Here is a 17,204-nt window from a genome sequence, read left to right on the forward strand (position 1 = left end):
TTCTGATGGTCAGTAGCCTCTGGAGGTCAGATCAGCATCTGGGAGGTGTTATCATTTGGAAAGAGTTCCCTCCGGTATTTGGACACTCAGTCTAACTGGGAGTCTTTTCTAGCCATCTTGAGGTTCCCTTATAAAAAAGGTTTAATATGGGCTTCTTACTGAGGCCACCCACCCGTTATACTTGACCGTAAGCATACGCAACTTGGTCAACTACCTGATTCATCAGATTCAACCCAACCAGGTCTCCTCAAATACTGAAGGTCTGTCACCCGGGAGGTGACACCACAGCTTCATAGGTGAGTTCCCACCACAGTGGGAACGGAAATGGCAGCAACACCAATGTGTGGGGTCCTGGGTGACCGCTTTGAGAAGTCTTGGGGGGAGGGGCCTTCTCGTAGGATCACTAGACTAGATGTGCCACACAGCACCCCCCCCCCCAGATCTTGCAGTAACACCTCGACCACAGGAGTCACGGGCTGAGAACCTTGAAGACACCAGTGGATGTGGGGGGCCCAGGACAGGGCACAGGCCAGAGGCCAGCAGCTCCCCTGGGGTTCCTACTGCTGCTGCTGGAATCTATAGATCTGCATGGTCCGCTGAGACAAAACCATCACAAAAGAGAACACCCTTTCTGCTCCTCCAGCATGGTGACTGGTGCCCCATGACCTATTAACCGTCATCTCATCACTCCTTTAGCCCACCCAGCTCCTTGCTGGACCTTGGGGTGTGGTGCAGGGGTGATGGATTGGTGATAGGTTAAATCTATAGGAGAAGTGTAAGGGTTAGAAAGTTATCACAAGAAACCCTCAGGACCTGGGCTAGGTTGGCAGGCTCCAGCAGAATTTGAGTTGTTTGCCAGCTTCCAGATGAAAGGCAGAATCTGTCTAACCACAAGCTCTAAGCTCTGTGGTGGGGGGCTTGCCGTCCGACGATTCTTTAGACCAGAGACGAGAGCCACAAGTGAGCCCAGCCTCTGACTGGGAGTTTGCGTATTTGCAAAAGGTGTGCCATTTTTTTTTTTTTTTTTTAAACCACAAGGGAAGCATGCACGAGGATGGGTGGGTCCAGTAAGTGCGTGTGAGACCCTAAAACCGAAGTGGAAAAAACGGAACACACACCCTAGTGCAGGTAAGAAATAGAAATGATTTTACTGCTCGGCATTTGCATATGGAGACGCAGTGCACACAATACGACGTGGCATTGTTCGTCAATTGATGCAACTCAGTAATTTTTATTGCAACTGGAAGACAATACATCACAGAAACTTTATGGTAGGTCTGGGGGAAAGTGTTATTTACAATAAATGATGAAATAGTTTGTCTTTGGCAATATGATTACATATGAAGAATGCGAAATGCATGTATGGATGCCTCCAAAGCAATACCATCAGGTCCCTAAAGTCCGGCTGATTGTGCCTGCCTTCACAATGCTCCTGCAGGGAACACAGATGCAACTGAACGTCACTTTCTTTCTCCTTTATGGTTCTCCCTTTCTATTCATGATATTGGCAGTTTCATACAGAAAATACAGAAAAAAAATTGGCTTTTGAGAAATTATTACTCTAGTAAATTAGAATTTGGCCATGTAGGTCTATTGGCCAGCGAAGGTCAGACGACCCTAAGCATCGATAGTAAACCTCTTGGTCTTCTGATTGCTTTATCACTGTTATTTTTTTTTCTTCTGTAAAACAAAAACGCAACTCAGAAATGTTACAGAATCAGAGTATAAAAAAATGTACAAGTGTCTAATGCTTCCCAGACACACCCGGATACTCCCCCCCCCCACCCCGCATTTTCACCATGGCAGTAATAAGTAGTAAGTGTGAATAAAACAGCATGAAACTGGTTACTGAATCAGCTATGAGCTTCAATGGCCTCAACACACGTACTCAAGAAATGCTTCATGTTTAAGTAACTGAACTTGTGCTAAGTTTCATCTAAAAAAAGGAGGTGGGGGTTGGGGAACTCAGGCCACAGTAATGAAAGGATGAAATACAATTTGTAGGTTTGATAGGCTCACCATATCGAAGTCTGTGCGAATCCAATATGGAATATCAGTTATTTGCAAAAGCTAGGGAAGGCTGTTCGCAACTTTTGCAAATGAAATACAGTGGGAAAAACACTGTTGAATATACTCCAAATAAATAGTCTTGATTTCAACGCTAACAAAACGAACAGGAAGGGTACTTGTGAGCATATCACAGTAAAGTCAGAAGTGATCTTTCACCTAGGTCTGATTTCAAAAGTAGGACAGCAAAATGCAGCACCATAGACACATCGGTTTCGGCCGTTAAAAGATGGGTCATTTTGAAAATCGTATTTTCCTTCCTTAATTTTTGGTCAGTGAAGCTAGCACTTGTTTGCTGAACTGTGGAAGAATTTCAAGGTCACACGCATTATTCATGATAAAGCAACCGAGCTGACGAGTCTGTGCTTAATTCAAGAATAACCAGTAGAAGAGAGAAAACAAGGAGTTAACCACCTCTGGTGCTCTCTCAAAGGAAGAGGGGTTAACAGATGAATTCACAAAAGGTAGGCGGGTCTATACAGAACACTGAATGCCATGTGTAAATCCTCATGAAACTCCAGAAACAGGAACACCACACAATGTATATACTTCGATTTACACATTCCGTTACAAAGAAAAAAAGACACCATTACAACTTTGTAACTGTGTTAACTGCAATATAAACCAAAGTCCCGAGTTTGGCAGGTAACTAAAAGAGGGTTATCACTTAGGTTATATAGCAAAAGTGTTGATGTATATTATATATAGTAGTATAAATAATAAAAAAGTATTATTTAAATTAGATCACAGTGCTGCATTATGTGCATAACAGTGTTTGATATAGTATTGGAGGGCTGGGACCTACGACACTAAGGATTTAACTGTCAACACTGGTTAAGTCACAATCAAGAGGGGACACAGAGTTTGAATGTGTTCTTTTGGTGGCAAAAATCCTGAAGATGAAAGAAAAATACTTCTCTACAGAAACATAAAAATAAATTGCAACATCTGGGCAGCTGTGATCCACCAGAAAGAAACCGAGTCCCAACCTGAATCAAGTTTAAAGGGAAAAGAGAAGTCACATTGAATTTAACCCAATCCCATATGGAAAACCCTTCCATGTAGGTCACTTGTACAGAACTCTGATTCCTTCTCCAAAAGCCCTTCGAACGAGAGGCTAAGAGCCCACATGCATAGTGTGGGGGTCACTGAAACGTGAGTTGGTAGCACTTGGTGCCGGGCAGTCCCAGTGTGTCCCAGCACTGAGCTGGGCACAAAAGCCATCTGGACGGTTTTCACAGCCCACAGCCTGAAGTCCCTGGGGCAGGAACGCCATTCGTGTGCAACGGCAGCTTCTAGAATGCCCTGTGGTAGCTACTGCCGCACCCAGCAAGGACCAGACACGCTGAATGCCTCTCCGAGAAAAAATCAGCTCTTGGGAAAAGCCTCTGACACATCCCTTCTTAAAGACTCAGCCCCAAGACTGAAACCTGCAGCAGTCGTCTTGGCCACCTCAAACCACCACCTAAACGTGGGTTTGGTTCATTTGAGTTTCCAATAGACAGCTTTATTTACCAAAGAACTCTTAAAAGTATATTGATCAGAGAGGGAAGGGAAGTAGGAGCTTATGGTATATAATAAGGCTGGGAAAAATCTATGATGCAGACCCTTTCCAAGTAGTACTAGATAAAGATAAAAGACAATTAGAGTAGCATAAAAATAACTGTCTATGTGTATATCATTTAAGAAAAAAGAGCTACAGTCTCTTTCTCTTAAATGTGTCCGAGGGCCAACAGCAAGTAATTGTAGATGTCATGGTGCTGATGTGTTCATGGTTGTTTTCCAAAGCATCTTTAAATATTGCTATAGTTCCCCGTCTCCCCCTCCCCCCCTGCCCCACGTGAGTATGTGAGATACTGGAATGACACATGAAAACACCCCTTCTCCCAGCAGGAGAAATGAAAGCAAAAACACCACACCCCTGGAACGGTGCTCAGGCGATCTGTCAGACTCATGAATACATATGCTAGTTTGGAAGCTAAAAGAACACCTGACGTTTGGGAAGTAATTCCAAGACTAAAGTGAATTACATTTGAGCAAAATAGTCTTTCACAAATAGGCTTGTGCTTAAATCCTCTACTGCTCTTGGAGGAGGGAGTGAGAGAGGGTGCCTCCCGCCCCTTGGCTTGGCAAGGACAACGGACAACCTCATTCTGCCATGAATTCACTACAAACGGCCACATACACATCAATACTTTTTTTTTTCTCAACAATCAAAATACAAAGTTAAACACAATTGAGCCATTGTTTTGGTTATGCATAATGTGTATGCCTCCAAAAACAGAAGAAAAATAGAAAAAAGTACCCTCACTAAAGTTTCCCCTAGAAGTCACCCAGCGGCTCCTACACAGGTGCTGAGGGAGACTCAGGAAAATAACACTTAGAAAGCTGCCCGATGAGGTATTTATGCAAAAAGAGTGGTTCTGGAGTTAAGAACACACTTTTATATTTATCTATTTCTCAAAGAGATCAGAAAAGTAAATCACACACATTGCATTTTATTATTTTCTAAAAGACACCTTTGCTCCTTTAGAAAAACGAAATGAGGGGAGACAGCCCACCGCAGGGGTTTTGATTGGAAGAAGTCCCCGCCAGAAACAGTCCTGGATGTCCGCCTCTGCCTTTCGGGAGGGAAGCCTGAACTTTATCCTGGGGGGTGGGGGTGGGGATGGAGGAGTGGGGGGGGCGGAGCCGAAGGGGGTGTCTTCCGGGTTTGGTCAGGTGACAACACATATCAAAGTGCTGCTCAGGCTCTGCAACTGACACCAGCTTTTGGGGTGTCAGATATTTGGGGAGATGGAGGCAACAGGGCACTTCGGTAATACATCCTTTTCCCATCTACACCCGGGACAAATGTGCTGGAAGTAATCAGGTTCAGGTCCTGAACTTGACCTGTCAGATGGGCACAGACTTCTTTTACCCCCCCGCCCCCAGGTTCTCTTATCAGCAACCCAGAGGAAGGAAAGCGCGGGGCCCGCGCCAGTTCATTCCCTCCGTCCTGGCTGCTGCTGGCCACTGGGCTCCACGACGGCCCCCGACTGTCCCGTCTTTAAACATCCCCGTCTCCCCAGTGCCCCCCGCTCTCCCTCACCACCACATCCTGAGCCCCGGTAGTGGGTGTTCCTGTTTATGTTTTAAAATCCCCCTCCATGTGGGTGGAAGATCATATTCTTTCAGAGATTTCTCTCTGGATCTCCCAAGATAATTTCTTTTAGGCAAAGGTAACAGGAGTTTCTGGTCTGCGTGACATCGTCCGGTTGTCTAAATTCAGCTCTCATAATCTAGGTGGGCTTAATTCCAGGTTGGTTCGTGTGCTCGGGCGGCAAAGGTGGCCGGCCCCTCCTTCCCACTGCGAGATGGCATCACAGGAAAACTGTCTGGGGCTGGTCCTTCCAACACCCGTGTCACTTCCTCCTTCGCGCGCACCCTAACTCACACCCTCATCCAATAAGGCCCATTAGCGTGCTTTCCCTTCTTCTGGCGAATTTGCATAATTATTCACTGCCTTTTTGCTAGGACCAAATCACGGTAATGGTTTTCTCAAGTCAGCGTCCCGTAATTCTCTTGATTCTATCATACACACTCACTACTAAGTTTGCCCTCAAATTATTGCGTCATGGTAAACATGGACAGACAAAGAGAAAGGACACACTTTTCAACAGAGAACCAGGGGGTCGGGGGCTGAAGTGCAGACAAGGCAGTTAGAGCTCCGCCATCCAGGCCCTACCAGAACACGAAGATATTTTATATTGCAGAGTAAGATTCCCCAACAGTCAGAATTTGTCCCTGAAGAAGGTTAAACCTTAAACACCTGCTTCAAAAAACCAAAACAAAATAATTGGGAAAAAAAAAAAACCAAAACAACAGAAAAAAAATTAAAGAAAGAAAGAAAAAAAAAAAAGAGAAAACCAAAAGAAAGCCTAAGCCTAAGGGCTTAAAAATTAGAGGCATAGCCTTTTCTCTATTTTCTATATTTATATGAAAATAATTCATGCTTCATGCTAAATACATTATTTACCTTACAAGAACTTTGTTATTTTTGAATAAAAAAAAGTTTGTGTTTTGTGATTTTTTTTTCCTTTTTTGTCTTTTTTTTTTTTTCTTTTTTAAAAGGAATCCATGCATTGTGGATCAGAAATTTCTGCTGGCTACACTGGCTGAACGTGGAATTCACTGATTTTGCAAAGATGAATCCTGATATTAATTGCAAACTCCATTTTGAGGGCAGTATAGGACTTTTTTGTTTTTGTATTTTTTTGCCATGTTTTTACTTTTGTTTGTCCATCAATCTGCCTTTAATCTTTTAGAAATACACCACAATACTAATGGCAGGTTCTGTAGCTTTTTGTTTTCTCACTCGGATCAAATAGTTTTGACAGACAGAAAAAGATCTGTACCATTATTTTCTTCCTTAACAGCTATTGTACTTTCCTGGACTTGATATTCACTTGGGCAGTTAAGAAGACATAGCTTGTTTTCTGCATCAGTTCTCTCTCTCTCTCTCGTGTGTGTGTGTGTGTGTATGTATGCAGGGCCAACCTTCAGGCTTATGGCTTGTGGAACATTCTCTCAATACAGAACAAAATTCAATGATGAGCAACACCACTAAAAATTGACCCAGTTTCTTCTCATTAGTCAGTGACACCTGGTGTAAAAGGAGTGGTCCAGTATATCCCCCTCCTAAGACGCTACTAGGCTTTATAGCGAAGAAGCACAAAGGAGTGGAGAACGCCCCCCACTCTGTCCACCCACCCCTGTACACTTCATGGCAATGACACCCATGGCAAGGCCAAGAGTTTTCCTGGCACAGCTGGACGCCCCACACTACGAGTCTGGGTCTGCTCCCCGGGGCCCAGGGTTCTTCCTTGTCCCCGTCGCCTTATACGCATTCACTCAGTGGCCCCAACTGGGGGGCCATCCTGACCTTTTAAACCTAAGGGTTGGGCCTGATCGATGATGACTTTGCACACGTGCCTTCTAGGTGTTGAATGTGTGTTCCTGTGGCATGACCGCTGGCATCCCTGCGGATTCAGCCACGTGTTTCTGACAAAGCTGGAGGAAGCAATGGTAATTTTGGCTTTTTCGGTTTTGTCTTCAGATAATGAAAAGCTTTTGTAAAACAGCTGAGTGTCAATATGAGTTCTATGGCTTCAATCTCCTTTAAAAATAAAATTCTTAAGGGTCCAAAACAAAGGAGGGGCAAATTAAAAAAAAAAAAAAAAAAGAAAAGAAAAGAAAGAAAACCAAACCAAAAAAAAAAAAGAAAGAAGAAAAAAAATTGCTGATATTGCCACAAATCATTAGAAATCTCCTGACATGCTAAAACCAAATGGCCGAAAGTTCAAAACAAATCAGTGACTTGTTTTTAATTTTTTGTGGTTTCCTTTTGCTCTTTCTGCCCCTTTGCCGTCCGATTGGTGATGTTATTCAAACAGGACCGAATCCCTGCCAAGTGCAGGAGCGAGCCCGCCGCCTCTTTCATCTCCTCGTCGTCGCTCTCGGGGGGCTTCTCCGTGCGTCTCTTTTTGAGGGGCAGCGTGTCGCTGGGCACCTTCCGGGCCTTGGCGAAGTGCTGGCGCTTCTTGTGCTGGGCCGCGTAGCCGCTGTCCCCCAGGGCGTCCTTGGCCTCCTTGGGGCTGTGTTTGCGGTCGTCCTCCTCCGTGTCGCTGTGGCTCTCGTGGCTCTGGAAGCTGCCCTCGCTGCCCTCGCTGCCCTCCTGGCTCCCCTTGGGGGCGAACTCGTAGTGGTCGTCGGCCGAGGAGGAGGAGACCGAGTCGCTGGCCGGCGAGGTGCTCCTGGCGTTGGACGACTTGGCACTGCTGTAGTTGTGGTCCTCCTTGGGGTCGCCGCTGACCACCGGGGAGCCGCACGACGGCTCGCTCTCAGTCCGCAGCCGGCAGCCGCCCAGGCCGTTCCTGCGGACGGGGCGGCGGGGAGGGGACACAGAGAGGACACAGGTTAGCCCCCCCGTGCTCACGCCTGCGGCCCCCTGACCCGCAGCCCGGCGCTCTGCCCGTCTGGGGCCCTGCAGGCGGCCCTGCTCTGCGGACAGCACCCCAAATCCCGACCCCCGGCCTCCCCGCCCATCCCCCCCCTCGCCTGCATTCTCCCTCGGCTTGGGCAGAGACAGCAAACCACTCTCTTCTGTGGTGATGGTGGTGGAGGGCCACCTCTTAGATTAAACCAGAAAAATCAAGCCGGGCTTGGTTTTGCACGCCTGCCAACACCGTGGGGTAGGCTCCGCCAGCCTGCTGGGGCACATCAGGGGGACAAGTCCACTCTCTGCCAGAGCTGCGACATTAGGACCCTCTTGTCAGGAGATGAAATGCAGGGTTCAGCAGAAAGGGCCACCTGCCGTGTGGTGACAGCTATTCACTGGCGCCTTCCCTCCCTCCCTCGTTCATCCTGCAAATATTCGCTGAACACCTCATACAGATGCATGGTCTTAGGGAGGGTCCCAAGGAGGCATCCGCGGTGGGATCAGATACAGACGCTGTCGCAAAGATGCTTAAAGTTGAACAGAGAAGCAAGTCGTGGTCGCATCACAGGTGAGGGAGCAGTAAGGTGCTACCTACTATACTCACCACCTGCCAAATGCCGCGTGCCATCTGCAAGGATGGCTGCATTTACCTCTGTAAAGTGGGTGCGAGCATCCCTATTTTACTGACGTTGGAAGAAGGGTCTGGAAAGCCACACAGCTAATACGTAGCAGAGATGGGATTAAGACCAAAGTCTGATTCTCAAGATGGGCTCTTAGTGCAATCCGACAGACTCTTGCTGTTTTTCTGATTTCCCTATAACTAGGTCCCTTCCATACACTCCCATCAGAAGCCCACACCACTTACCACACCACGGATTACTGTCTCGTGTCTTTACGTCTGAGTGATGAACTGAGCTCCCTGTGCTTCCATACTGGTAAAGGGAAGTGTAATTGCACCCACTTCATTGTGGGGCTGAGGACGGGGGACCAGTGCCTGGCTCAAGAGTGAGGACTATGATGTTCATTCCTGCTTCGGCCACACATTCCCAGGGGTAGGCACTGAGAGGACACAGTAGGTGCTCAGAATTAGTGGTGATGAGAGAGGAATATGCACAGGAGAAAAGGGGTATTTGCAGCTGGAGGGGATGGACGGAGGGCAAGAAAAAGGTCTGTGGAAGACATGGCATCTGACCTTGGACATGCGGGCTGAAGGTTCTGGGCAGGGAGAGGTGTTCTGTTGCACGATGTCGGCCCCGTGTCCTGTAAGCCTATCCACCCGATGATGCACTTCCAGGAGCTCTGGGGAACATGAGCACACTTTTCCTTCCTGCCTGCCTACATACACACGCCCCCAGCTGTACGCTCTCCTACCATGTTCCCTCCACAGACAGCACGTCCCACCATCTGCATGAGCTGTGCGATGCCTCGTTCAATGTCTGTGCGCTTCCCATCGGAGTGTTAGCTCCGCAAGACAGGGCCCAGTCATGACATGTCCCCAGCGCCAGGTGCAGAGTGGACACATGAGACAGACTGAACAAGGGTAGGAGCAGATGGGATTGTGTGTGGCAGAGAGCATGAGGTTTGGGAACCTACTGTGGACCCCCCCAACATGCCTTACTGGACACCCCCCGAACCTACGGCACCTGTGGAAAGCCTATGGGGTTGGGGCCAATGAGAAGATTTGGTCACGAGCTGTTGCCCTCTCTTTCCTGCCATGCCTGTGGGCCCTGCGGCTCAAGGAGATCCTGGCTGCAGCCCAGGGAGAAGGGTGAAAGGGGAGGCAAGTCCTTGGTGTAAATGGTGCAGCAGGGGAGGGGAGCCAAGGGGTCTCGCCCCTGGTGTTGGAGGCCCTGCAGTGGGTGCTCCACTAAATAGGAGCGGGTGGTGAGAATTCCCACTGAAATATGCACCCGCAAAATGCATGAGGGCCATTATCCAAACCCAACCTTTGCTACATGCCTGGAGATCAACAAAATCAACCCCAGCAATGACAGTGCTGCCCAACAACAATTCATTTGCACAATGAAGTCCTAGCAGTCTCTAGAACGGCCCCAGGCTGTGTCCTGCACGCTCTGATCCCAGAATCCACAAGCACCTCCGCCCAGCCCTTCTGGAAAGAGCCTGGCTCTCAAGACAAGACAGGCTTCTGTTCACAGCCCAGCCTTGCTTATTAGTGACCTGCCGTGGGCTCATCTCCCTTACAGGGCGGGGTGATGATGAAATGAAAAGTTCCGAGCGCAGAGGATGGGTTCTTTAGTGGTGCTTGAGAATTCTGCCTTGGTTTCCTCTATTGCCATCAGACGGCTCCCCACTGCTTCCTGCGGCTGTGACGTGCTTACCCGAGCATTCGTTTTCTTTCTCTTCTGGGTCAGGAGGCTTATGGGAACACGGCATAAAGGAAGAGGAAAGAGGACCAGAGAGAGGGATGCCTCAGGGGCTTGCCTGTAAACACAGCCCCTGAGCTTTGGGGAATTGGCCCTGCGATATCTATTTTCTGCAGACTTTCCGTTTCTTGGCTCTGTCTTAGATGCACAGAAGCGGCTAGGACAAGATTACTTTGAGGTGTTTCCAAATATGAAACTCAATAAATGCAACTAATTGCACAGGTGGCTATTAATAGTTATTAAACAAATGAAAGTGAAAGCCTCGGATAATGGTTCTCTTGATCTTTGCTGTTTTAGGGAACTGCTGTAAAATGCAAAATAACCGCTCTACTGAACCAGCATAAAACAGTCTCAGGGTGAAGCCCGCGACACTTGGATGAGTAAACTGGGCTACGGCTGACTTTTAGAAGATCAATCTAGTTCTGAATCCTCATTTGTTAACAACATGGGGCTTATAATTCACTTCACTACCACAGTTGAGCAGAACAGGCTACCCTGGAACATGGCGGGGGAGAGTCATGGGAGGAAGAGTATGAAATAAGGCAAGTGCTGCCAAAAGCTAATTCTCACTGAATCTAGGTGAAAGGCATATGGTGTTCATTGTGCGTTTCTTTCTTCTTTCCCACAGGTTAAGACATTTTTTTGAGTAAAAAGTTTGGAGTAGGGGGTGGGAGATACATGCTAGAATGACAGCAAGGACAGAACATTCTAGTTCCAGACTGTTACAAGAGGAAAGGTTCTGGGCCTGAGAACTTCTCTCTTTTTTTTAAAAGATTTATTTATTTATTTTTTGAGAGAGTGAGAATGAGAGAGAGAGAGAGAGAGAGAGAGAGCGCGCGCACATGAGAAGGGGGAGGGTCAGAGGGAGAAGCAGACTCCCCACCGAGCAGGGAGCCCAACGCGGGACTCGATCCCAGGACTCCAGGATCATGACCTGAGCCGAAGGCAGTCGCTTAACCAGCTGAGCCACCCAGGCGCCCGAGAACTTCTCTTTCTTAAAGGAGATAAACAAGCCTGAGAGAAGTACTAAAGACACACTACAGTTAAATGGAGAACAGAAGAGAAAATCACTTTGCTAGCCCATGAATTAAATGTTATGTAGGGCAAGGTCTCCGGTACCACCTGGAATCACGCTGCATGCCAACAGTGATTCCATAACCCACAGGCTGGAACACTGGCCTAACTCAACCAACCATTTTGCAGATTAAACAAACAGAAACTAAGGAAGTCCCGTGACTGGTCCACGGTGCCCCAGCTAGTTCTCAAAGACAGCTCAAGCAGGAATTTGAAATCTTTCTCTCTCGGGTAAGGAAACCAATACACCCATTGACTGTATTTCTGGATAAAAACAGGTATGCAGACGTTAAGTTCAGGGAGCAGGAATTAAAATATAAATGTATCTCTCTCAGTAGATAAAATTAACTTTCCCCCGAGACTGTAACTTTCCCCAAGTCTACATGCTAGACTGTAGCATGGGCGCATAATCCATAAATGACACACAAACTCGGCAGGGCGTGACAAGCTCCTTCAACTACGAATAACTTGATGCAATGTTGTTCGTGGCGGCACAAGGCTGCCAGGGGTCGTCATTATGGGATGCCACATACTTAGAAGGAACCAGTCATCCCGAACATGTTGGAAGGTAAGTAGCTAACCACCTCTTCAAAAATCATTCATTGAAATGAACATGGGATACATGAGAAATGCCTGCCATTTCTCAGATGTAGCTGAGCTTACATGTGACACCACTCACAGCGGTCATGTTAATTTCAAAAACCTGGTATTCATTCCTTCGTCAAACTGATGGGCAATAGCAAACATAAAAGGTGAGGAATCACATTAGTTCAGGCCGAGAATAAGCAATGCTTGCAACTAACAAGTCAAAGTATGGCTTTTAATGAGACATGGCCATTTTGCAGTCTCCTCTCTTGGTTCATTATTGGTCTAACCATACGTATCACCTCCACCTTGCACCTGGGCCCAAGGGTTTTCTCTGGAACTGATGGTTTTAAACCTAGAGACCAACATTTAGGGTGAAGTGGTCCTCTCGGGACTGACTTGAGAACTCTGGACTTTTGTTAAGCATGCAATTAATGGGATCCTGAATCAAGGCTAGAGCTGAAGCCAGTGCAGTGCTTCTGTCTAAAACCAAACACAGGTAGAAAGACAACGGAAGACAAGAGACGGCTGGGGGCTTTCACTTCCAGCTGGGAGGCAGAGAAAACATCTGGAAGGTACTCTTCCGACTATCACACAAAAGATCTTGGACGAAGTACAGCGACACAGTTTTAAGTCACTGCTGTGTCTCCAGGGAAGGCTTCACCGGAAAAGGGGACTCTCAGAGAAACCCTTGCAAACACACATGTACCAAGAGAATGTCACACACACACACAGTTAAAAAATAAAGGGACAAATCTGAAATGGGAGCAGTAGGCAACCGAGAAAGCCAGGGTTTCCCCAGAGCAGATGCCTACTCCGGCACTGGGACAAGGGCCTGAACTTATGGTGATGGGGACACAGCGGCAAAAGACTGACTCTGGCAGCTGCTGTGGCTCCTCAAAGGGGATTAAGGTGGCCTCAGGTGTACTGGTCCCTAGGCACCCGCGTAAGTTTTGAAAGCAAATCCTCTCTTGAAGAACACAACCTGAATTTCAGCCATCAGGATTCCCCCATACTAAGGTTAATCAAATATTCAAGTAGAAAGCTCATGACCTAAAATCATCAAAGAGACCAGCAAGCAGACCACTAGGAATGTATAAATGTAAAAATGTCATGTAAATGAAAAAGCTAAGATGTCCGAATGATGATAATCTCAATGAGGTTATCATTGGGAAAATTAACTTGCCCATCACAGGCAGACAATGGGGATAAAAGCCAGCCTTAACCTCCGTTCCGGATGGGATGCAAAATAAGAAAAGCCTCCCCTGAGATTTTTTAACCACAAGCCTCGAGTCTTGTGGGGATGAGGCCAGAATTTGGGTCAAACTAAATTTAATCTAAAGTGCCCAATGGTGCCTACTAGAAGAAAATACAAATCCTTTCTGGAAGAACAGTCTTTAATCTCAGGCCCCAATGAATTCCCACAGATAAGACTTTAAGGAACATAGGTTCATAATAATAATAATAATAAAAAACACAATTAAACACAAAAGAAATAAGCCACCATAAGGCAGAGACAACAGAAAAACCAACTGTTTAGAATCTGAACTGTAAAGCTGACAAATATTGAAGTAAGTAGGGACATGGTGTCAAGCATGTGTACAAAAATAAAAGAGGGAACTGAAAAGTATCAGAAAGGAAGAACAGATTATGAAATCTAAGTAGACAGATTCTGGAAAGCATCAGAGTTGCTTGAGATGAAAAAAAGTATAATCCCTGAAATTAACCTCAATGAAGCTGAAGGAGAAAAATTAGTAAAAAAAAAAAAAAAAAAGAGCAGTGAATTGGAAGATGAATCTGAAGAAACTACATACGATGTAGCAGAAACAAAGAGAAATATGGAAGAATGGGTAATGTGGAATACAGTAAGAAGACCCAATGTAAATCCAACTGGAGTTCCAGAATGAAACAGAACATGGGGGCGAACCCAACGCCTGAAAAGAAAATGGGCTGAGAATTTTCTCATTCTGATGAAAGGTACCAATCTTCAGATTTAACCAACAAATCCCACAGAAGGTAAGTAAAAAGAAATGTGTATCTGGACACATCATAGTTGAACTGTAGACATTTAAAAAAGGGAGAGAGAAGATTTAAAAATAGCAGAAAGAAAACACATCACCTAAAGAGGAGTATCAGTGGGGAGCCTGGGTGGCTCAGTCAGTTGAGTGTCTGACTCTGGATTTCGGCTCAGACTGTGATCGCAGGATCCTGGGACTGAGCCCTGAGGTGGGGCTGAGCCCTGGAGGTGGGCTCTGTGCTCAGGGGAGAGTCTGCTCAGGATTCTCTCTCCCCCTCTGCCCCTCCACCCACGCATGCACTCTCTATCTCTTTCTAAAATAATAAAAATAAATAAATCTTTAAAAAAAATAGTATCAGTTAAGATAAAACAAGCACAAGAGGGGAAAGTGGAAAAATATTCTCCAAGTGAGAGAGGAAGGAAAGAATGGTCGAACTAAAACTGTATGCATAGTAACATTATCTTCTAAGAATGAAGGCTTAAAAATAAGTATGTTTTCAGACAAGACGTTGTTAGAGCTTTACTAAAAGCAGATACTCAGTATAAGGAACTTCTTAAGAATATATTTCAGGAAAAAAGGAAAATGAAGGTCTGAGACGCAAGAAAAAATGATAAGCAAAGAAAATGTAATCAAGTATTGACTGAACAGCATAATGATGATAATGACTAAGCGACTTAAAAAAAACTGAAATAGAACCAAAGTACTGGACAAATGTAACACATCATTTGGGAGGCAGAGAGAACAGCAGTTAAAGCATTCCAAGGGCCTTGTATTGATCAGGAGGTTAAAAGTATTGATTAACTTTAAACATTTTAAAATATTCATGTTACAAGTTCTGGGATCAACACTAAAAGAAGAGAAACAAAATATATAATTTTTAAACCATTAGAAGGGAAAAAAATGAGGAAGGGAGACTCTTGATCAATTTAAAATGATGCAAGAAATGAAAAAGAATCTGGAAATAGCAGGGCAAACAAATACAAAATAAAATGGTAGAAATAAATCCAAATATGTTACTAAAAAGGGGCTAAAAATCTTCACTAAATGGTAAAGATCATTAACACAGATTTTTAAGAAAAGGTATTTGTTTCTAAGAGAAAAACCTAAAACACAAAGACAAAAAAAGGTTAAAAGTAAAAGGATGGAAAATGTCTCAAGCCATGCTGGTGTAGCTATATTAAAACCAGAGAAGACAGATTTTTAAGGCAAAAATCATTACTACAGATGAAGAGAGTCATTAAACATTCATAAAGGTTCAGTTTACCAGGAAGATACAACAGTTCTTTTTTTTTTTTTTTAAGATTTTATTTATTTATTTGACAGAGAGACACAGCGAGAGAGGGAACACAAGCAGGGGGAGTGGGAGAGGGAGAAGCAGGCTTCCCACTGAGCAGGGAGCCCAATGCGGGGCTCGATCCCAGGACCCCGGGATCATGACCTGAGCCAAAGGCAGACACCTAACAACTAAGCTCCCCAGGTGCCCCGAGATACAACAGCCCTAAACATGGATACCTCCAGTAAGACAGCTTCAAAATATACACAGCCCAAACTGAAAGAGCTACAAGGAGAAACGGTCAAATCCACACTGTAATGGGAGATTTTAATATATCATCCTCAGTATTCAATGATCAAGTGTGCACCCCCCCCACCGGCACACAGGGTTTGTAATGCAGACTTGATCTAATGGACATATACGGAACATGTGTTAGTTCATTATTTTGAAGCACATATAGAATATTTATAAAAACCAACGTGTACTAGATCATACAGCAAGTCTCCCCAAATTTTGAAGAAGCAGTATCTTACAGATCGACTCCCTGACCACTAAAGCCTGGTAGTTAAGAATCAGTGTTGAAGAGGTAACTAAAAACGAAAATAAGAAACAATCACCTTCTCCTCAGTTTGAGAATTTAAAAACATGCTTCTAAAAATACCTGTGAGTCAAAGAAATAAAAATGGAAATTAAAGAATACTTTGCACTGTTAATAATGAAAATGAAAGATATCAAAACTCACGGGATACAACTAGGCAGTAGTTTCAAGGAAATTATAACCTTAAACTTTTACAGAAAAAGAAGAAAAGTTTAAAATGAAAGTAACCAATGCAGGCAAAGAGAAAAAGAATAAACCACAAAAAGAAAGCAAATTATTAATGAAGAAGAAAAAACAAAAACAAACAAACAAAAAAACCCAAAACCCCAAATGAAAAAACAACCCGGAAGCTAACTTTCAGAGGAAAGCCAAAAATTACGGCAAGATTAAGGAAGAAGAGTGATGTTAAAATGAAATAAGGAATGAAAAAGGAGCATAACTACAAAAGTATTTTAAAAAGACGGCAGGCACGTTACGAATAACTTTTCGCCAATAGATCTGAAAACTTCGGTGAAGTGGACGAATCCCTACAGGTACCATAATGAATTCAGAAATAAATTAAAAATAAGCCATACTCTTCCTGTGGCATTTCCTTCTCTCCCTACCATAAAGCATAACCTAATTCTGAGTTTCAGAATTGCCTTCAAAGAACATGATTTCAGAAGACAGAAGCTGACACGTGCATGGTCTTTAAAAACAAAACAAAATATAAGACAAAAAGACCAATAGCAGGTACTGCATCGGGACTGTAGTCAATGTATTGTGACAGCGTTGTATGGGGACAGATGGGAGCTATGCCTGCTGTAAGCAGGGCATAATACACAGACTTGTCTAATCACTACGTATACACCTGTAACTAATGGAAAATTGTGTGTCAACTATACTTCAGTTAAAAAAAAGAAATCCCAGGGGCACCCGGCTGGCTCAGTCAGTACTGTACGCACCTCTTGATCCTGGGGTTGTAAATCCGAGCCCCATGTTGCGTGTGGGGATTACTTAAAAAATAAAGAAGGGGAAAGATTTGTCTCCTTAAAAAAACAAACAAACAAAAAAAACCCCAAATCTCAAAAAAGAAAAAAGAAAAAGACCAGTGGCAAATCTTCCCTCAAGTTCTGTTGTTAAACCACACCCTATCTTAAAATTGAACGTTATCAGCTTCCCGAACTCCTGTGACAAACATCTTCTCAAAGGGGAAAGACAAAGTGAGGTGACCAGGAGCAGATCT

General features: G+C 44.9%; 1 protein-coding gene across 8 annotated transcripts in view; it reads right to left on the bottom strand.

The window, feature by feature from the left end:
• Positions 1–1,211: 1,211 nt before the first annotated feature.
• Positions 1,212–17,204, bottom strand: part of FOXN3 (forkhead box N3) — a 392,989-nt gene continuing 376,996 nt past the window's right edge. For all 8 annotated transcript variants that reach the window (XM_025869488.2, XM_025869484.2, XM_073895731.1 and 5 more), the window contains one exon: positions 1,212–7,982. In XM_025869488.2, coding sequence (XP_025725273.1) covers positions 7,433–7,982 — 550 coding nt within the window. In that variant the 3' untranslated portion in view covers positions 1,212–7,432. The remainder of the gene's footprint in view (positions 7,983–17,204) is intronic.

The sequence above is a fragment of the Callorhinus ursinus genome, unplaced genomic scaffold, assembly GCF_003265705.2.
Source record: "Callorhinus ursinus isolate GAN/ISIS: 27379988/994484 unplaced genomic scaffold, GSC_fseal_2.0 scaffold8, whole genome shotgun sequence".
NCBI lineage: Eukaryota > Metazoa > Chordata > Mammalia > Carnivora > Otariidae > Callorhinus > Callorhinus ursinus.